General features: G+C 43.7%; 1 protein-coding gene across 4 annotated transcripts in view; it reads right to left on the reverse strand.

Moving 5' to 3' along the window:
• Positions 1 to 912: 912 nt before the first annotated feature.
• The window catches only part of SHPK (sedoheptulokinase), a 32,119-nt gene continuing 10,662 nt past the window's right edge, over positions 913 to 22,369 (reverse strand). The window contains exons 3-9 of one of the 4 annotated variants that reach the window (XM_072747982.1): positions 22,221 to 22,282; positions 20,901 to 21,025; positions 16,699 to 16,882; positions 15,991 to 16,143; positions 14,814 to 14,989; positions 10,163 to 10,363; positions 913 to 5,362 (exon numbers count right to left, since the gene is read on the reverse strand). In XM_072747982.1, coding sequence (XP_072604083.1) covers positions 4,950 to 5,362; positions 10,163 to 10,363; positions 14,814 to 14,989; positions 15,991 to 16,143; positions 16,699 to 16,882; positions 20,901 to 21,025; positions 22,221 to 22,282 — 1,314 coding nt within the window. In that variant the 3' untranslated portion in view covers positions 913 to 4,949. The remainder of the gene's footprint in view (positions 5,363 to 10,162; positions 10,364 to 14,813; positions 14,990 to 15,990; positions 16,144 to 16,698; positions 16,883 to 20,900; positions 21,026 to 22,220; positions 22,283 to 22,369) is intronic. The other 3 variants (XM_072747983.1, XM_025987948.2, XM_025987950.2) reach the window with 3 other exon arrangements.

Here is a 22,369-nt window from a genome sequence, read left to right on the forward strand (position 1 = left end):
TAGTCAAGGGCCAAAGGAAGAATTATGTGTGGCAGGCTTTGCCCCCAGCTTGGTTAGGGCCCACCATCTCTCACAGACTGTCTTCTAGGCCCCTCCAATTGGGCCTCTGCCTTCTGCAATACCCATTCTCCAATCTAGAGTCTATGTGGCCAGCAGTTATACTCCTAGGACCCATGAAGCCTGCCCTCCTCTCCACTGCCCACAGGAGAAAGTCCAAGCCCCTCCATCTGGCATCTAAGACCCTTCACAGTTTGGCCAACATTTCCAGTCACAAATCCCATCACACCCTTTCATATGCCCTATGACAAAGTTATACCAGACAATTCATCACACTCTGCTCCTGTCAGTCTTTCATGTGAATGAATGCATTTGCTCTCTCAGCCTAGAGCGCTGAAGAAAGTGGGCTCTGGGGTTGAATCTTAGAGTTGTGATCTTAGGTAGGTTACTTAACTACCTCGTTTTCTTCAGCTCGTTTGTGTCTCGTTTTCTTCAGCTGAGAAATGAAGATAATAGTACCCACCTTCTAGGGTCACCATAAAGATCAAATAGGTCCAAACAAGAAGAGTTTAGATTAGTTCCTAGTACAAAGCAGGTACTCAAAAAACATTATTGTTGGTATTGATGGACTGAAACTCTCCAAGGTTTAGCTCAGTGTCACTTACATAAAGAATGAATTGTTCTTCCTTCTGCATATACATAAATCTGTCCTATTATTTATTTCATTCCCTAGTGATGGAAATTCAATAACTCATCACTGTCCTGAAATAACACCCAGGTCCTAGGGGGTGCCAATAAATGTCTGGATCTGTGCTGGGTGCAGCTGAGGCTTCTCAGGTAGTCTGTGCTGTGGCTGTAGTAGTCAGGATACACTACATTATGCTATGGTAACAAACAATCCCCAAATCTCAGTGGTTTCAAACATCAAAGGTTTATTTGTCAGTCACACTTCATGTTGCTCATCTCTTGGTGAGGGTTCTACACTATACTACCCTAACATGGAACCCAAGCTGACAGAGCTTCCATTCTCTGGGACACTACCATAATTTATGATATTCCCAAAGCTGACAAGTGTCTTATGAAAGGAACAAGGCTCTGGAAGAATGAGCTTTAGTTTCTGAAATCTAACAAACATGGCCAGGCGGATTAATCTAAGAGCTTTGGACAATCATGTGATTCATAAAGTGACATTTACAAAGAGACATGACTACTTCCCAAATTCATAGTTGCCCGGGTGCCTCAGAGTCAGGCCTGCCAGAGCCTTGGGAATCACTCTTAGGAATCTGAACTAGACACAGCAACAATGGCTTTCTCCTGGAAGCCATGCCATAGTCATTCCTACCAACTACAGGAAGGTTTAAGATGTTCTAGATCGGTTTTCTGGAGAGCTCCTCGGCAAGATGGCAGAAGAGTAGGGGTCCTCAACTCACCTGGTCCCACAAACTTACCTAGAAAACTTTCTAAACATCCTGAACACCTACGAATTTGACCTGAGATTTAAAGAGAGAACAGCTGGAATGCTACAGAGAGAAAAGTTTTTGCTTCTAACAAAGTAAGAAGGTGAAAAAATAAAAAAAGAACTGAAGTGGGGGAGGCGCCCCACCAGTAGCCGGGCCAGCTCAGAGTGGCGAGAGCCTCCGGGACAGGAAAGCCCAGCCCTGAAGAAGTGGGAACTTTAAAAAGCCACGCTGGAGTTTTTCCGGACAGAAAAGTGCTCAGTGGGGAAATCGGGCAGAATCTCAGGAGGTGCAGTGAAGCCTCCAGATTCCCAGAGTCACTAATAAAGGAAGCGCACCCGGGGGGGAAAGCTCACTGCAAACTGTGGACTGATCTCTCTAAAGGGCTGGAGCACACAGCAGAAGGGCATTTGGGAGAAGCTGGTCGGTTAGGCGGGGGCTCCCAACGGAGGTGTCTGTGCCCTGCTGCCTTCGGGAGCCGCCCACCTTAGGAGCGTGTTTCCAGAGCACAGGGCCCAGATCCCAGGGTGCTGAGCGGACACAGCGTTCAATCCTGTGCTCCCCCTGGCACAGGCGGAAGCAAGGAGGACACAAGACAGCGAGGACTCTCCTGCCGCCGGGCGCCTCCAAGCTGTGCAGATCAGCGCCCCCGCACTGCCCAGGGAATATCTAAGCCAGTGTGGACTGGGAGACTGCGTTAGTTACTAGTGGGGAGCTGACTCCAGGGCTGGAATTCTGGCCGCTGCTGCCATTGTTGTTGTTCCTCCTTGTTTCACCTTATGCCTGGGAGGCAGGGCTGCCGGGACCAAAGGGCCTCTCACCGAGGTAAACAGCTCCCATTGAGCCCTGCATCGGCAGGGGGGTGGAGGGCAGGGCATCTCTGCCCTGGCACACACACCTGAAAATCAGCACAGCAGGCCCCTGCCCCATAAGACTACCTGGAAGTAAAAGGGAAGGGCAAGTTCTTGACCAAGCAGCACTGGAAAGCTCCAGGACCAGGGGAAAATCAAGGGAAAATAGTATATAGAACTAGAGGGGTCCCTTTTTTCCCTTCTTTTTTCCCTTTTTCCATTATGACTCATTTTTATACCAGACTAAAAATTTCCAATACTTTTTCTCTTTTCCCACCTTATTGGAACTTTATCAGGATAAAAAGCTTTTGCACAGCAAAAGAAACAGTCAACAAGACTAAAAGACAACCTACAGAATGGGAGAAGATATTTGCAAATGACATATCAGATAAAGGGCTAGTGCCCAAGATCTATAAAGAACTTATTAAACTCAACAGCCAAGAAACAAAAAAATCCAATCCTGAAATGGGCAAAAGACATGAACAGAAATCTCACAGAGGAAGACATACACATGGCAAATAAACACATGAGAAAATGCTCCATATCATGTACCATTAAGGAAATCCAAATCAAAAAACCACAATGAGATGCCACCTCACACCAGTAAGAATGACGAAAATTAACAAGACAGGAAACAAAAAATGTTGGAGAGGATGTGGAGAAGGGGAACCCTCTAGCACTGTTGGAGGGAATGTGAACTAGTACAGCCACTCTGGAAAACTGTGTGGAGGTTCCTCAAATTGTTAAAAATAGAGCTACCATACGACCCAGTAATTGCACTACTGGATATTTACCCCAAAGATACAGATGTAGTCAAACGCCAGGACACCTGCACCCCAATGTTCATAGCAGCAATGTCCACAATAGCCAAACTGTGTAAGGAGGCATGATGTCCTTCAATAGATGAATAAAGAAGATGTGGTCTATATATACAATGGAATATTACTGAGCCATTAGAGAGGATGAATACCTACCATTTGTTTCAACATGGATGGAACTGGAGGGTATGATTCTTAGTGAAGTAAGCCAATTGGAGAAGGACAATCATCACATGGTCTCACACATACGAGGAATATAAGAAATAGTGAAAGGGATTATAAGGGAAAGGAGGGAAAATGAATGGGAAAAATTAGAGAGGGAGACAAACCATGGGACTCCTAACTCTGGGAAATGAACAAAGGGTTGTGGAAGGGGAGTTATGTAGGGGGATGGGGTAACTGTTGAACTTGGGTGATGGGCAATGAGGAGGGCACTTGATGGGATGAGCACTGGGTGTTATACTACATGTTGGGAAATCGAATGGGAAATCGAATGTCAATTTAAAAAAGAAAAAAGAAAAAAGATGCTCTGGGATCCCTGCAGGGATGCTGACTCCCATGGGACGTTTCTGCAAGCCAGGAATACGTAGTGGGCCAGCAAGGCCTTCACTAAGAGAAAGAAAAGCTAGTGCCTGCAAGATGAGGGGTTCTTTTTCATTAAATTGGCCACCCTCTCTGATAGGAACATGCCCAGCCACATCCCTTCCCTTGGAAGACTTCCCAAGAATGTACAGGGGCAAAAACACACTACTGCCCAGACATATGCCTAAAAAAGTATCCTGCTAATTAATGCCTAATCAGACCCTTTGGAAAAATGTATCTGAATGGCAGAGCTATGCAGCATCTATCCCCATTGCTGATCACGCTACCCACCTTTCCTGCCCTGTTCTGTGCCTTCAAGCCAGTTGCGTTAAGGATCTGGAGCAGCTCCAGGGATATCTGGGTGGCTCAGTTAAGTGTCTGCCTTCAACTAAGGTCATGATCCCAGGGTCCTGGGATGGAGTCCCACATCAGGCTCCTTGCTCAGCGGGGAGTCTGCTTCTCCCTCTCCCTCACCCCTATCTCCCACTTGTATTCTATCTCTCATTCTGTCTCAAAAAATGAATAAAATATTTTTTAAAATAATATAAAAGAAGGATCTGGAGCAGCTCCCCTGCAGCAGGCTCTCCTTGGAAGGGGAAGCATGTGGTGAGGTCAGCACAGACCCTTGCCTCTTCATCTCAGCCACTCTGCTTTACTATCTTGGGCCACTCCTGGCGTCAGCTAACCAGCTGTAGCTAAGGGAAAACAAGAATGGGAGAGGGACCTCAGGGACACACAATCCAGTAGGCAAAGACTTTTCCAACAGTGCCTGTGATGCAAGTCTGGGCTTCATGTCCCAATAGACAAACATTCCAAAAGCCAGAAAGGGGAGGGGGGGTGTCTTCTTTTCTTACTTGGAGCCCAGAGCCACCAGACTTTTTGGTGTCTAAGGTCCACATTTATTTTCCCTTTGTTTACAGGTGAATCACAGAGGAGCCTACTGACCAGGATGCTGGGCTACTGTTCCTTTTCTTTTTTTTTCCCTCTTTTTTCCACATTTACATTTGTGAGTGGTTCCCAAGCAAGTCTCTTGGAAAGCACGGATTTGGGATCCAGTTGATGACTCTTGGCTGCACTATTAGAGTATGCCCTGAAGGTAGGTTCTTGGTCAAGATGGTGCCTTGGTCAAACAAGCTTTGCTTAAAAGCTGCCCACAAAACTGTCCAGGAAGAGGATGAGCCAAACGTCATGTCAGGAATGTAAATTAGATAAAATTTCCAACAGTCCTTTGGCCAAAGAATGCACTAAGACTCCCTCTGGTTAAGATTTTTCTGGAGCATGACCAGTGCTGCCCCCACAGCTGCGTCCACATCCTGCCCAAAGGACACTGGGAAGGGAAAAGCCCTCTGCACCTCCTGCTTCAGCACCTCGTTCCTGGACAGCGCACTCCCACTGCCAATCACCCGCTCCACACCCCATTCCTTGAGCTGGTGAAATGGAAGCATGGAGTGCAGGTTTTGGACAATGCCTCGGCACAGGGCCCTGGTCACATGCCCCAGGGTGAGATCAGAGGAAGAGATTCTGGTCACTGAGGCTAGCTGGTCCGGTAAGTGCCTCTCCCCCAACACCGTTGGAGTGATAGTTAGGCAGGTGTCTCTCTGCTGTGCAGCTGCCTGGATCATGCGTGAATACACAGTGGATTCTTCAACTTCTAGACCTTCCAAAAACAGAAAAGACCTGTGTGAGTTCATGCACCCTTTGGGATAGTCTGAGACAATACAGAACTCTTAGAGGGCAGGGATAGATCTACTTGCTGCTCCTCCTCACCATGGCTAGCTGTTTCCTGGCTCAGGAACTCACATAGTCTAGTTAGCTATGCTCTGCTCCAGACATCAGCCAGCTCTCTCACTGCAAACCCCAGCCTAGACTTCAGGGAGAGATCTTGTAAGTGTTGCTGTGAGCCCTAACTATCCCACAACTAAGCATCCCACATCTATGCTCCCAAGGGAGGCAAATGCACACACTGATCAAAAAGCATCATCACAACTAATAGACTTATTAGCAGTGTCAGAAACCCCAGGACCACAGCGCTGATCGCAGTCTAGCCCAGCCCTCATCGGAGGTTGAGAACCACCAGTCTAGACCAATGCTTTTCACATTTAAATATGTATATGAATCACTTAGAGATCTTACTAAAAAGCAGTTTCTGACTCAGTGTGCCTGGAGTGGGCCCTAAGATTCTGTAGTTGTTATATACTCCAAGAGGAAGCCAGTGCTGCTGGCCCAAGAACCACATTTTTTGAAGTAGAAGGTTCTAGACCAGTGCTTACCAACACTTAAAGGCATAACAATCACCTGAGGAGCTTTTATAAAATGCCTACCCCACCCTACTCCATGGCCAAATCATCAGCATTCTGCAGGCAGGACTAGGACATCAACATTGTTTTTAAAACTTCACAAGTGTTTCCGGTGTACAGCCAGTGCTGAGAGCTGCCACCCCAGAGTTACCATGAAGTTTCATCAGCAGCACATTTAACTTATACAAACTCAACTATACATACTTGGGGATATGAGAGAGAGAGAGAGAAATAATTTAAATTTCATAGTCAAAATGTGATCAGAAAAACTCTAGTTAAATATGCCAGAATCAGGGCACCTGGCTGACTTGGTCAGTAGAGTACGTAACTCTTGATTTCAGGGTGGTGAGTTCAAGCCCCCTATTGAGCATAGGGCCTACTTAAAAAAAAAAAATGCCAGAATGAATATTAGTGTCTTCCCCCACCTTCTAGAAATTCTACTAAAATCTCAGAAAAATCACATGCTTGGTGAATAACCTAGCACATGCATACACATTTATAAATCTGTAGGACTAAAGCCTTGGAGAACTGCTGGTTCAAAAGATATGCACATCATATTCCCCTCCTTAGAAGCTGGACCAATACACACTACTACTGCAATGTATAAGAGGGATTATATCTCCATATCCTAGGATCCCTCATGCATTGAAAACTTCTAAAAAATAGATAAATAATATAAAACCATGAAACTAATGGGGAAAAGGGAAAGGAAATGAAAAAGAAAAAAATGGATCAAACAGAAAGCTTTCAAATAGAAAAGCTCCATCTGGCTGGCTCAATTGGTAGAGCATGTGATTCTTGAACTCAGAGTCATGAGCTTAAGCCCCACATTGGAAGTAGAGATTACTTAATAAATAAAAACTAAAAAAAAAAAAAAAAAAAAAAATAGAAAGCAGAGAGACTAGGAGATACGATGATTAAATGCAATGTGGTATCCTGAATTGATTCCTGGAACAGAAAAACGACATTAGTGGAAAACTGTCAAAACCCAAAGAAAGTCTATAGTTAAAAAGAAGAAAACAATGAACAATGTGTTTACATATCCTTGATAAACACTGCCAAAAGAATGTTAAGGAAATGTTAAAATAAAGTTCTTCCTCACTGGGAAATATCTGGACCATGAACCCAGCTTTGGGGGGCACCTGAGGGAAGGTGTATACCAGCTGGAGGCCTGAGAGATCTGGCTTCTAGATCTGACTCTGCATCTCTTGACTTACCACCTCATCCAAATCTATTGGTGGCGATTAAATGCTATGAGTTGCCAAATATTCACATCATAGGACTAGAACCACAGACCATCAGAGCTGAAAAAACAGAAAAGGGAAGGGACTTGCCAAGTCCCTTAATGACTTAGGACAGAGCTGAGAACTGAGGCCACTAATTGGGTATACCACTACACTATGCTTATTTAACAAGCAGTTATATCACACTTATTATGGGCCAGACATCATTCTAACTGCTTTGCAATATAACTTATTTGATCCTCGAAGTCCTTTGAGGTAGGTCTAAGATAATCCCTTTTTCAGATGAGGAAAGTGAAGAATAGAGAGGATAAGTAACCTGCCAAAAAGCACAAGTAGCAGAGCTGGGATTCAAATTCAGGTCACCTGGCTCCAGAGTCCCTGCTCTAAACTACATGGGAATCGAACTCCCTGTTTTCTAACTTCTGGAAAATAATGCAAACCTAGGGTACTCTGAATAGAGAGAGAGTTTTATTTTTTTATTTATTTTTTAAAGATTTATTTATTTATTTATGATAGACAGAGAGAGAGAGAGAGAGAGAGAGGCAGAGACACAGGAGGAGGGAAAAGCAGGCTCCATGCCGGGAGCCCAACGCGGGACTTGATCCCGGGACTCCAGGATCGCGCCCTGGGCCAAAGGCAGGCGCTAAACCACTGAGCCACCCAGGGATCCCTGAGAGTTTTATTTTTATATGTTATGCTTCAATATTTCTATTTCTGGTTAATAAATATAATACCTTTTATCTAACTAAACCTTACTGTATTTGCATCTACATATTTTTTAAGACTTTATTTATTTATTTATTTATTTATTTATTTATTTATTTATGAAAGAGAGAACACAAGCAGGAAGGAGGTGCAGAGGGAGAGAGAGAAGCAGACTCCCCACTGAGCAGGGAGCTCAATGCAGGGCTCCATCCCAGGAACCTGGGATCGTGACCTGAGCCAAAGGTAGATAGATGGTTGAATGACTGAGCCACCCATGTGCCCCACATCTGTCTATCTACCTATTTATTTATTTTAGAGAGAGAGGGGATGAGCAAAAGGAGAGAGAGAAAGAATCTTGAGCAGACTCCCTGCTAAGCATGGAGCCTGATACAGGGCTTGATTCCAAAACCCTTAGATCATGACCTGAGCCCAAATCCAGAGATGGATGCTTAAGCAAGTGAGCCACCTGGTGGCCCTATTTATTTATTTTAGAGAAAGAGTGCACATGAACGGGGGAGGGGCAGAGGGAGAGAAAGAGAAAGAATCCTCAAGCCAATTCCATGCCAAGTGTGGAGCCCTAGAGGGGACTCGATTCCAGGGCACCAAGATCATGACCTGAGCTGAAATCAGGAGTTAGATGTTTAACTTAGCCACCTAGGTGCCCTTGCATCTATATATTTTTTTTAATCAAATTATATAATTGTAGAAATTTCATAAAAGTTTAAGTTACATATAATATTAACCTTCAAAGTCCTCAGATACATCTTCAAAATATGTCTTCATATGTCAAATATGTCAAAATATGTCTTCAAAATAAGAACCATGAAAATGAAAAAGACTTTTCTTTTTGAAAGGATCTTACAAAGAAATCCATCTCTTTCAGGTGTAAAACTAACAGTCACTTTGGTGTAAAGATAAAATACTGGTCAACTCTAAAAAATAATAATAATAATAAAAAAATAAAAAATAAAAAATAAAAATACTGGTCAACTCTGCCAACAATTGATAGAGCCACCCAGTTAAACCAGTATCTAAACACAGGGCTTGCCTGAAGATTCTTTTTTTTTTTTTTTAAGATTTTATTTATTTATTCATGAGAGACACAGAGAAAGAGAGAAAGAGAGAGAGAGAAAGAGAGAGAGAGGCAGAGACATAGGCAGAGGGAGAAGCAGGCTCCATGCAGGGAGCCCGACGTGGAACTGGATCCCCGGTCTCCAGGATCAGGCCCTGGGCTGAAGGCGGCACTAAACCGCCGAGCCACCCAGGCTGCCCTTGCCTGAAGATTCTGATGACTGGTTCTGCATCTTGAAAACCTTCTCTGGCTCAAGGCTAAACAAAATCAGAGTGCTCTTCTTTTAATGAAGCATTCTGAGGGGATCTCAGCCAAAGGGGCAGAATTCCCTGAAATCCTGACACCCCTGGCCAGCCTGAAAGGACTGATAGGAGTCAGAAACAGGAGTCTGCACAACTAGCTCACAACTAGCCCACTGCCATGTGCTCTCTCTTGCCTGTGCCTCACCTTGTCACTATGCTCAAAGTTTCCTGGAGTGACCCTATTCAGAGTTCCTACAGGTAGGCCAGTGCATCTAATGAACACAATTTCCCTAGGCCTGCATGGCTGATCAGAAATTTCATTTCTACCTTGAGTGCTTGGAAATGGAACCTCTCCTAGAAGGAGGTTATATATTTCTCTGTAAATGAAGAGCAGAGAAAGGCCCAATCTATTCTATCCTGAAGAAAGCAGGAGGGCATCAGATTCCCAGGGATCCTTTCCAAGAAAGGGAGTCAGGAACTACTCATCAGGAATAAGTGCTATGAGGATCTTATAATACTATAAAATACCAGGAGTCTTTTCATTCATCCATGTTTGATCATTTTATTTTCAGATGTCTGTAGTCATCAGAAGGAAAACCTTGAATGCAAGGGACGGTGACCTACTAACAGAGAAAGTAACCAGTGGGCAGGGGAGAGCCAGGAGACTACTATGACATTCCAAGTCAAGGTTAGCGGGGAAGGTGCCCCCTCAGAAAATAATAAGTGACAGCAGCTCAGAAGATGAGAGGAAAGAAGGCTCCAAGCCCAGATCCTTAAAGAAGGAAGGAATGTGCTGGAGCCTGGATGGGTCTGACATGATGAATAACACAGGCAGCACAGAAACTGCCAATAGGAAGGACAAACTGAGAACACATCACTGTGTGGGCAACATCTTACCTAGATCCATCATCCACTGTACCAGCATATGGACAAACGTGGCCAGCACGTTGCCCCCATTGAGTGATGCTGCCACTGCCAGGTAGGTCCTGTCAAAGTATGGGAAGTAGGTGACAGGAGCTGCAGGGTCTGGAGTCTGCGCCGGCTGGAATCCAGAAGGCATGGAGGTTGCCAACTGAACTGAGGTGCTGATGTTGAGAACTGTGGTCCAAGGAAAGCAGAAGTTAGGCCTGGCTGGCTGGCTCAGGCATCATAGGTCACAAAGGGCAAGGGAGAGTGTGCTGGTTTAAAAAATACATCTTCCACTTGATGGGCTGAGCACTGGGTGTTATACTATATGTTGGCAAATTGAACTTCAATTAAAAAAAATAATCAATTTAAGAAATTTTTAAAAATTAAAAACAAAATAAAATTTTAAAATATGTCTTCAAATTCTTTAAGACTCCTCCTTTCAGGAGGTAGAGCCTTATTCCCCCCACTGCCTGAGTTTGGGCTGGCCTGGGGGACTTGCTTCTGATGAGGAAAATAGAGTAGAAGTGACCCTGTGTGATTCTGGGGCCCAAGTCATAAAAAGGCACTGAAGGTTCTGTCTCAGATCACTTGCTCTGGGGAAAGGCAGGCACCAGGTCATGAGCAGCCCTGCAGGGAGGTCCATGTGGCAAAAAAAAATGAGGCTTCCTGACAAAAGCCCCATGAATGAGCTGAGAAGTTGATCCACAGGCCTGGTCAAGCCTTTGGATGACTGACTGCAGTCCCAGCAGAGCAACAGTGTGATTGTAATTTCTGAGAGACCTTGAACCAGACCATCCAGCCACACCGATTCCCAATTCTCAGAAACTATGAGAGATAATAAATGTTTGCTGTTTTAGGCTACTAAGTATAGGAGTGATTTATTACACAGTAATTTATAAGGATTTGCAGCCCAAGTATTTGACTTTCTGGGGAGGTATCATTCATTTTCAGCAAGTGCCACCTCCTTCTCACAACCATGGTGTTTTTCTTAACCTCCCTCTATCAGCAGGAAAAAAGCTCCCAGACTCAGCACAGAGGGGATGATTTTCTCCTCTATTTGAGGCCAGGGCCTGTAGACTGACTATTCTAGAAGTCTCTTCTCTTCCATTTCTCACAAGACCAGGCCAAAAAGCCTGTTCTTCTCAGTCTGTTGGGGTCTAAAATAACTGAGGTCAGCACGTAACTTTCCTATCTATAGAAGGTTAGAGGCAAGGAGGCTGAAAACAAGTCTCAGAAAGCCAATAATCTCTACTGTCTGCCACATCAAGCCTTTCACCATGACTTTTTTTAAAAGATTTTATTTTTTTTTATTTTTATTTTTTTTTTAGATTTTATTTATTTATTCATGAGAGACAGAGAGAGACAGAGAGAGAGAGAGAGAGAGAGAGGGAGAGGCAGGCTCCATGCAGGGAGTCCGACATGGGACTCGATCCCAGGTCTTCAGCATCATGCCCTGAGCTGAAGGCGGCGCTAAACTGCTGAGCCACTGGGGCTGCCCCTTTCACCATGACTCTTTACCAGAAACAATATGCACTCATTTCAAGGATGGAGAGGCCAACCAACTTTGCCCATGGACACAACAAAGAGCACAGCCAGCAGCCCCAATCTGGAACCAGAGACTACAACCAGCTCAGTGAAGAGGGAGCCTAATTCTTACTTTTTCCCATTTGAATAGCCCTCACTTACTGTACAGAAAGCACATTTACATCCAGGTACAGGACAGTCCTCTGTCAAGGAACAGCCTACAATTTGAAAACCACCAGGGTAGAAAAAAAAAGAGCCAGGTTCTTTACAGGCACCATCCCAGTATGTCACCAAAACTGTCCACGAGAAACATTTCATTGCCCTCATTCTGGATGATAACAAGGGCTCAGGAAGAAAAGCAACCTATCCAAGGTCATACCAGAAGAAGAAGAGGGCTAAATGCTAACCCAGGCCAGTAGGCTGGACTCCAAAGCCCACATGAGTTCCCTGACATTCACACTTTGAGATGAAAGGCTATAAGGCAAGAGATGGTATATTGGGAAAATTAAAAGTCACAGAATATATTTAGCATATTTTCCTGGAGCATTGATTTTAGTTGAAAATTTGGGAGAAAAAGTTTTTTTTTTTTTTAATTTTTTTTTTTTTTTTTTTTTTTTTATGATAGTCACACACACAGAGAGAAGGAGAGAGAGAGGCAGAGACACAGGCAGAGGGAGAAGCAGGCTCCATGCACCGGGAGCCTGACGTGGGATTCGATCCCGGGTCTCCAGGATCGCGCCCTGGGCCAAAGGCAGGCGCCAAACCGCTGCGCCACTCAGGGATCCCTGGGAGAAAAAGTTTTGAACAATTTTTGGCCTTAAAAGATTTTAACACATGTATGTGCAAACAAAATTGGCAGAATTTCACTTTTCCCTTACAGCTAATTTTGAATTAAGAGGAATTACTACCCAAAATAAGACAAAAACAGTCTTTGAAATGTTATTTCCTAAGGACATCATAAAATAGGAATAAACTGCATAGAGAAGGCTGGTCAGAATTTTTTAACTCAGGGTTGAATTGTTGTAGTTCTAACTGATGGAAGAAAAAAGATCTGGTAACAAAGAACTCAGGTAAGGGGATCCCCGGGTGGCTCAGCGGTTTCACACCTGCCTTTGGCCCAGGGCGCGATCCTGGAGTCCTGGGATCGAGTTCCACATCGGGCTCCCGGCATGGAGCCTGCTTCTCCCTCTGCCTGTGTCTCTGCCCCTCTCTCTCTCTCTATGTCTATCATAAAAAAAATAAAAATAAATCTTTAAAAAAAAAAAAAAGAACTCAGGTAAGATGAATGCATTCCCCACTCCCCTTGATAACGAGGAGGGGCTCTCCAGAGTGGACCTACTCAGCCAGGCTTCCATGAGGATAAAATGAAACCCCCATTCTGCAACTACCCTGCTTGGGCAGGCAGGCCCCACCTCTCCCCTAGCTCAGGGAGGGGCAAATAGCAACCCACAGGCCATATCTACCTCCATGTGTTCCCATGTGCTCCATGAGCTAAGAACGGCTTTTACATTTTGTTTACATAATACTTATTGAGATATAATTCACCATAAAAAGCAAACTTTTAAAGGGTATAATTCAGTGGTTTTTTACATTTTGTTTACATAATACCTATTGAGATATAATTCACCATAAAAAGCAAACTTTTAAAGGGTATAATTCAGTGGTTTTTAGTATGTTCATGATTGTACAACCATCACCACTATCTAATTTTAAAATGTTTTCATTACCCCAAAAAGAAAGCTTGTATCCATTAGTACTCACTGCTCCCCGTGGCCCCCAGCTTTCCATCTCTATGGATTTGCCTGTTCTGAACCTTTCTTAGGAATGGAACCGTACAGCACGTGGCCTTCTGGAACTGGCTTCTTTCATTCCTCTCTTTTACTCCCAAGTGTGGCATTTTAGCTATGTGGATAGATCACATTTTAAAAATCTATTTATCAGTTGGTGTGCATTTGGACTGTTTCTACTTTTTGAATTATGAATTATTATACATAATGCTGCTAAGAACATCTGTTTGAAGTGTTTGTGTGGACATGTGTTTCCAGTTCTCTTGGGTGTGCACCTGGGAGCAGAATTGCTGGGTCACGTGGTAACTCCGTGTTTAACTTCTGAGGAACTGTTGAGTTTTCTGAAGGGGCTGCAGCATTTTCAAATCCAAGTGGCATGTTCTTACATTTTTAAATGGTTGAGAAGAAATCAAAAGGAGAAGAAAATTTCATGACACATGAAAATTCTATGAAATTCACATTTTAGCAACTATAAATGAAGTTTTATTGAAACACAGCTATAGGGGCAGCCCCGGGTGGCCCAGCAGTTTAGCGCTGCCTTCAGCCTGGAGTGTGATCCTGGAGACCCGGGATCAAGTCCCACATCAGGCTCCCTGCATGGAGCCTGCTTCTCCCTCTGCCTGTGTCTCTTCCTCTCTCTCTCTGTGTCTGTCACGAATGAATGAATGAATGAATGAATGAATGAATGAATGAATGAGAGAGAAAGAAAGAAAGAAAGAAAGAAAGAAAGAAAGAAAGAAAGAAAGAAAGACAGCTATAACCCTATTCATTCATTTATGTATTGGCTGCTTCCATACCCCAACAGAGTTGAGTTGTTATGACAGAAACTATATGTCTTACAAAACCTAAAATATTTACTATCTGGCCCTTTACCGAAAAGTTTACCAAGCCCTTCCCTAGCCTGCGGCCTCCACCTCACTGTGACTCTCTTACACCAAATACAGAAAGACTCTACACTTCTAATCAGATCGGATGGAACTTTCATTGACGAACACACAATAACAAACACCCTAATCTACTCATCTATTTTTTTGGCATGGAGTTATACAGAAATCAGCCAACTAGAGAGAATCATTTCCTTTACCTGGCCCTAAAGAGGAAAAGCACAGACTGGTCAGGGACCAAACTTGCCCTGTTGGGTTGTAAATCCCTAGAGGAGGGGCTTCACCTGGAGGAATGAGGTGGGAAACATGTTTTCCATGTTTACAGAATAACAATCAACAGAGTGCTGAGGCTGCTGGTTACATGTGCCCCTTGGGCTCTCACACAGAGCTGGAGCTTAGGAGGCACCAGCAGAAGTCTGAGGAGCAAACAAAAGAAAGACTTACCTGCATCTGTCCTTTTGGCCATACAGGAATACACGGAGGCCTGTAAATCACCCAAGGCCACGCCCACCGGTGTCCCCTTTGGGATTTCAAACCAGGCATGGGAAGTTCTGCCTGCCACACTGCCAGCCTCAGCGATGTCTGGGAGCAGGTGGACAGGAAAGCCTGAGGCCCTCAATCTGCAATCCAGAAATGGGCAGTGCACTTACTCAGAGCTGGATTTTTTTTGGTCTTTGTTGTTTCCAGGAAACTCAATGAAGGAAAGCACTATAGGGTACACACATGAGAAGGGAGATTAGAATCCAGTGTTTTCACAGAGGGCCTCTTTGGCTTTTTTAAACCATGAGAAACAGACTTGCATTTTTAAAAAAGTGAACACTGGCTTTCAAAAGCATGGCATTGGCCTTCCCGGAAGAAGACAATCAGTTCAAGCCGGGGTGATCAGGAGAATTAGATAGGAACCAGATATCATTTCCACCCAGCCTCCTATGTTTGAAAGACACACAAATACTCTACAAAGTGGGGGGGTGGGGGGTGGGGGGGTGGGTGTCAGAGTTTCAGCACAAAGTCACAGTTGGTTATAGCACAGGCCAAACCAAAGTCAAACCCCTCAGTTTCCTGAATACCAACTGCATTCATCACTCAGGGTTAGTAAACATGGGGCTGTTTTTATAAAACATGCTTAGAAACTCCTTTACCTGAACTACCACATGCTTTTTGGTTTTTTTTTACAGAGCTCAGAATTTGGACCCTGAAGGACGTGAACTTAGAGGGCACTGGATTTCTGGATCTGAAAAGGCAAATGAGTCCTTAAAAAGAACTTTTAAAAGACATCCCTCAAAACTACTACTTTCATTTCTTAAGCTTATTTTAAATTTTCTTACACTGAAAGCTGTTCTTTGAAATCTGCAGGCTAGGTCCAAGTCACAGAGTACTGGGGAGGCCAACCGAGGTCTGGGCCAATGTGGAGGAGCAGGACAGCATGGTGTAAGGGGTACCCCCTCCAAGGGTTCACTCACAGCCAGGCCCACCCATGCCTGGTGACTGGAATAGGCTGATAAACGATTTCTGGCCTCTTGGAATCCTCCACTATTATTCCCAAATTGGAAAGCACCACTATATCTCTCACATTAGAGCTTCTCGCCTTTAGCCTGGAGTCAGCCTGCAAGGATATACTCACATCTCTAAGTTCCAACTTTGGCTCTGAGTGTTGAAATATCCCCAGCTAGCAGCATTCTGGTCGCACATCAGGGATCTTGGCAAGCCACACAGCATGGCAACCACATAGTCATGGATGGTGCCAGCAGCATCGTAGGACTTCAGCAACTCTGGGCTAGTTTTCATATAAAAAACAATTCAACGTAGTATAATAATAACTTGAAAGCAAATACTTTCACAGCTGCAGGCAGTGGACTAGATGTGGCATAAGCTGGGTGGGAGCAAGCACCCTATGTCCGTGGCTCCCCAACAGCTGAATCTCCCAGGGTGAGGGCCTCCCAGCCACTCAAAGCAAAGCTGGCTAGAGTCCGCCTTAGGGGAGTGGTCTCAGGGAAGGCAGCACCATGCTTGAGAAAGCAGGACATTGGCCATTCTTAGCAGCTCTGACCCCACCATGAACTTACCACACAACCCCTTTGCAAGTACCTTGCTCTCTCAGCCTCTTTCTTTCCCCCTCTGATTTAGAATCAGATAACTAACAAAGAGCCTTCTGAGAAGTGAAGCAGTTCTAGACCAAGTCTAGGTCTTGCGACCACATCCTTTGCCAGGCCACATCGCTGAGGGATATTCCAGCAGGTGGAGTGATGCTGACTGGCTGGAGATATAGCCCTCTGGCCACCCTCATTTCCCTGGAAATCCAGCACCCAATTCCAAAATCAGTTGTCCGTACCTATTCTTCAAAAGCCAGAAGATGGTTGCACAGCCAAATCCTGAGGCCACATTGAGATGGGACTCTGGCTGGGGCAAAGAAGCTAGGAACCCGCTGCTACACCGGCCATCCTGCCATGTGACCAGGTGGCTCACGGCTCCAGGCTCAAACACAGGAGAAACTCTTCCCTCTCTCCATTCACAACCTGGAACAAAGGCGATTACCAAAAACAGAGTAAAGAACAACTGACCAGCAGCAACATGTCCTTGAGACCACTCTGCTAGGGAGGTTACAGCATGACTTTATCACCTATGATAATGCTTCATTCACACACATGTGTTCTGATATCAGAGCACCTGGGATCTACCACCAATGGCTGTGTGACTCTGGCCAAGTCACCTACTCCCTCCATTCATTCCACTTCTTCTTTTTTTTTTTTTTTTTTTTGTGTGTCGAGGGCTGACTTTCAATAGATCGCAGCGAGGGAGCTGCTCTGCTACGTACGAAACCCCGACCCAAAAGCAGGTCGTCTACGAATGGTTTAGCACCAGGTTCCCCACGAACGTGCGTTGCGTGACGGGCGAGGGGGCGGCCCCCTTTCCGGCCGCGCCCCCATTCCACTTCTTCTATGTTCCCTTTAATTCCTGTTTTTTTTTTTTTTTAAGATTTTATTTATTCATGAGAGACACACAAGAGAGGTAGAGACACAGTAAGAGGGAGAAGTGGGCTCCCCATGGGGAGCCCAATGTGTGACTCGATCCCAGGACCCCAGGATCAAGACCTGAGCTAAAGGCAGACGCTCAACCACTGAGCCACCCAAGTGCCCCCCCGCTTAATTCCTTTTTTTAAAGTTGATATTATATCCCCTCCCACCCTGTAAGAAAGAAATTTGGTACGCCTTCAAGTCCCCTAGTCTCTGTCCTTCCAACCCTTATCACGATGATATTACCTATACTTGATTCCAGATGATGATGGATATATTTCCTCTTTTCCTTTGGTCCTAGGTAATTGATTTTTAGATATCGAACTTTACTCAGGAATCTGGCCATCTTTACTTATCTCACTTATTTCTTGAAATCTGGATTTTTTTCTCTGCTCTTATTTAAATAATTTACCCAAAACTAGTTCCAGATAGTTTGTTCTATGGCAAAATATCTAAAGGCATATATGGCTCAAAATATTTTTTCATATCCTTGTATTTGAAGGACAGTTGTAATATTCTAGGTTCTAAGTTCTTTTTCTTCAATGCTTAAAAACACTTTGTATATTTGTAAAAGATTACCACAAATTCCTTGCTACTCCTTCCATTAAGGGATAGAGTCTAAGTCCTCTTTCCTTATCTATGCTGGCTGTGATGATTGGCTTGACCAAGAGAATGTAGGTGGAGTGAAATCCTAGGACTCCTAAGGTTAGGTCAAAGAAACCTTGCAGCTCTCACCAGAGCCTCCTAGAGTACTCACTCTGGAGGACGCCAGCCACTCATACCTTGTATCATCTACTTCTACAGGCAGATTGAGCTACTCTACATGGGCTTGACAGAGGTTGCTCTGGGGGAGCAAATCTGTCCCACTACCCTGAGGCTGCCATACATGGAGAACTCACATGCAGGAATCTAGGAAGCCATCCTCAGCTGAGTCTAGACTTCCAGGCATTGAGTAGAGCCACTCTTGAACCCTTCAGACCAGTCTGTCTACTAGATGAATACAACTAAGCAACTTCTGTCAACCCCATGTAGAGTAACTCAATCAGACTGTAGAAGTAGATCATACAAGATATGATAAAATCCAGAAAGGGAGACAGAACATAAAGACTCCTCAGAAAGGGAGACAGAACATAAAGACTCCTAACTCTGGGAAACGAACTAGGGGTGGTGGAAGGGGAGGAGGGCGGGGGGTGGGGGTGAATGGGTGACGGGCACTGAGGGGGGCACTTGACGGGATGAGCCCTGGGTGTTATTCTGTATGTTGGTAAATTGAACACCAATAAAAATAAATTTATTATAAAAAAAAGATATGATAAAATCGTCGCTGTTTTAAGTCACTGGGTTTTGGAGGTAGTTTGTTATGCAACAATAAAGTACCAATATACAGGACGCCTGGGTGGCTCAGCAATTGAGCAACTGCCTTTGGCTCAGGTTGTGATCTCGGGGGTTCCCAGGATCAAGTCCCATATCAGGCTCCCCGCAGGGAGTCTGCTTCTCCCTCTGCCTATGTCTCTGCCTCTCTCTGTGTGTCTTTCATGAATATATAAATATAAAATCTTTAAAAAAAAAAAAAGAACCAAATAAATAAATAAATAAATAAAGAACCAAAATACTATTCCATTGCATTTTTACACAGAATGTTGCTGTTGAAAAATATCTAGTTAAATGCTTCTAATTCTTTTATATAGAATCTGGTCTTTCATTCTGTAAGCTTTTGGAATTTTGTCTGAAATCCTTAAAAGTTCACTACATCTAGCTGTGAGGTTTTCCTGCTCTCTCTTCTTTAACATTCCATGGGCCCCTTTGGTCTGGACAGTTAAATTTTGTTTTATCGATTATGATAAACTTTCTCCATTAATTCTCCAAATATTTCCTCCTCTACCACCTTTATTTTTCCTTTTCTGGATCTCCCATTATTCAGACCCTAGTGCTTCGATTTGTATCTTCAATATGTCTTACTTTTTGTTTTATATTTTCTATTTCTTTTTCTTCTTTCTTCCTTCTGAGAGATTTCCTAAATTTGCCTCTTTCATTCTCTAACTTGTTCTGAAGTTCTATCCATTCTGCTATTAATCTCATCTATTACATTCTTTATTCAACTATTATATCTTTATACCTAATATTTCTGCTTGGTTCTTTTTATGTTTTCTTCTTAACGTTTCTTGCTAATATTCTGCTTTCCTTTTTTAAAATATTTTATTTATTTATTCACGAGGGACAGAGAGAAAGAGGCAGAGACACAGGCAGAGGGAGAACCAGGGTCCATGCAGGGACCCTGATGAGGAAATCGGTCCTGGGGCTCCAGAATCATGCCCTGGGCCAAAGGCAGGGGCTAAACCACTGAGCCACCCAGGGATCCCCAATATTCTCCTTTCATATATATTTTAGTATGTATGTCAGGCTAATTTTAAATTCTTAGACTATACATTCTAATAGTTCTGCTTCTGAAACAATCTCCATCTGGGGTGCCTGGGTGGCTCCAAGAGCATCCAACTCTTGGTTTCACCTCAGGTCATGATCTCATAGGTCATGGGACCAAGCCCCACATTGGGCTCTGAGCTCAGCAGCGAATCTGCTTGAAGATTCTCTCCATATGCCCCACTCATGCTTGTATGTGCTCTCTCTTTCTCAAATAAATTTTAAAATATATCTTTAAAAAAAAAGAATCTCCATCAAATCACTCAGCACAATGTCTTTCTTATGAAATAGCAGTGAACCTCAAATATCTTATTGCCTTGGTCCATGAACTCATTTTGTCCTGGGAGTATTGGCTACTCTGTCAGGCAGTGTAAATGAGCTAGACCTCAGTCCCTGTCAGCCCAAAGGGTCAGGGGAGGATGGATAAGACCGGGGTGGATCCATAGCTAACCCATACCATCTTGCAAAACATCTCCTCAGGTCGGGGATTCCATTCTGCCCCCCAGGATGGAACAATGTTTTGAGAATCCTTAGATTATAGGTCACCAGCCCTGTGATTTGGGGAGAGTGATTTGCTTTGATTTTATTCCTGAAGACACCTGAATTGCTTTGGGCATGGGGAAAGGTTCTGCTTGTCCCAAAGCCATGACAACCCAGGGGAACCAGCAGTTCCCCCCTGATTTATCCCCACAGGCAAGGCAGGTTGCTTCTTGCCTCAGATCCAAACCACCAATCCACATACACCAACTCAAAATAGCCTCATCACCCTCAGTTCTCTCACAGTGTTCTCCCCTTGCTTTGGTGTTTTTCTCTTATGATTCTTTTGAAATCAGTCATGGGGGAGAGAGCCATCAGTCAAGCTCGCTCAGCATTTTGGTAGCAACTGTATCTGGAAGTCCAGAAGTAGAGGACACTTATAACTGTTTCCTGGGTCCTGGTATCTCGTTCTGTCATGTGCTAACTTTATTGTCAAACTAGTAGGAAGGGGAAGGGTTAGGGTGTGTTGTGTGTATTAAATGAGTTAACACATGTAAAGTATTTAGAACTGTATCTGACGCAGTACTCAATGTTAGTGATGATAATGATGAAAATGAATCTTTACCTTCTAAACTCTGTCCATGGTCTAACACATCCAACAGCCTTTCAGAAAGAGAATACACCCTCCTACATATCTTTTGTTCTATCCTCTCCTCATACAAGGGAGATTTCTCACACTTCACAATGTAACTACAACCACAGAAGCAGAAAGAGAAAAGAATGTTGACAATCAAATGCCAATTGAGAAAAGTTATCAGCAGCAAGAACACTCCAGACGCAATGGACAGAGATGAGAATCTGGCCTCCATGTGACATGAGAACATTGCCTGCCGTAAAGCAAAGTAGGGCAAAGCCTCACATGCAACTGTTTCGTGGCTATTTCTGATCTCAGGCCCCAGATTCAGAAGCCAAAACCATTACATTTTCTTATAAATTTGTTCGTTAAGAACCAAAGAAAACACTTAACTGCCCCTCCCTCCTTAGTTTCAGGCCACGAACACCCATTCATTCATTCATATGTGCATGACTGAATGATATGTGTATTAAGTATCTAATATTTATTAGGCACTGGTTCTGGTCCCTGAGAATACAGCAATGAACAAGGAAAAGTCACTACTTTCATGAAGCTTATACACTAGAGATATAGAATATAAACAAGCAAATATATAATACCAGATACTTTTAATTGCTGTGAAGAAACATATACCAGCAATAGATATTTGGAGGGTGATCAGGGAAGTCCTCTCTAAGGGGACATGTGAGGAGGGACCTGAATGGAGTAAGGAAGTGAGCCATTAAGCATGTCTGGGGACACATACTACAGGCGGATGGGTCCAGGCAAAGGCTCTGAGGGATCTTTCCGTCTCTGCTTGGTATCCCTGGCCAGTAACCAGAGAGGCAGGGAAGCAAGTTACAAATCTTGTACCTGAAGCATACTTAGTTTCACCTAGGGTGTGGGGATGGGGGGGCTCCTCAAAGCAATGTATCTTCACAACCATATACTACCTTTGTACTTAAACTTCAAGCTGGATTCTTATTCCAGACCTAAAGCTGGATCTCTACAGCTTTTTTCCAATCCCTTTTTCCTCCTCCAAAACCCTTTAAAAAAAAATTTTTTGAACTATCATTTTTATTTTGTTTGCCTTATAAAACAAATATGGAGTTCTTACCATGTAGCGGGTATTATTCAAAGCACTTCAAAAATATTAATTCATTGAATCTACATAATAGCCTTATCACAGATATGATAATTATCCCCTTTGTATAAGAAAAATGAAGCACAGAAAAGTTAAAAAAAATTTGCTAAAGGTCACATAGCTACTAAAGTGATAGAACCAAGATTCGAATTAAATCTGTTCCAGAATTCAGCTTGATATTTGCTTACCTCTTTCTTTCTTTCTGTCTTTTCTTTTCTTTTTTCTTTTCTTTTCTTTTCTTTCTTTTTTTCTTGGCAAAGAATTAACATATTTTTAATTTTATAATTACACAGTGGTAAGTGAATGCATTCTCAGTATAAGATGTTCAGATATTACA

This window comes from Vulpes vulpes, chromosome 2 (genome assembly GCF_048418805.1).
Source record: "Vulpes vulpes isolate BD-2025 chromosome 2, VulVul3, whole genome shotgun sequence".
Lineage (NCBI taxonomy): Eukaryota > Metazoa > Chordata > Mammalia > Carnivora > Canidae > Vulpes > Vulpes vulpes.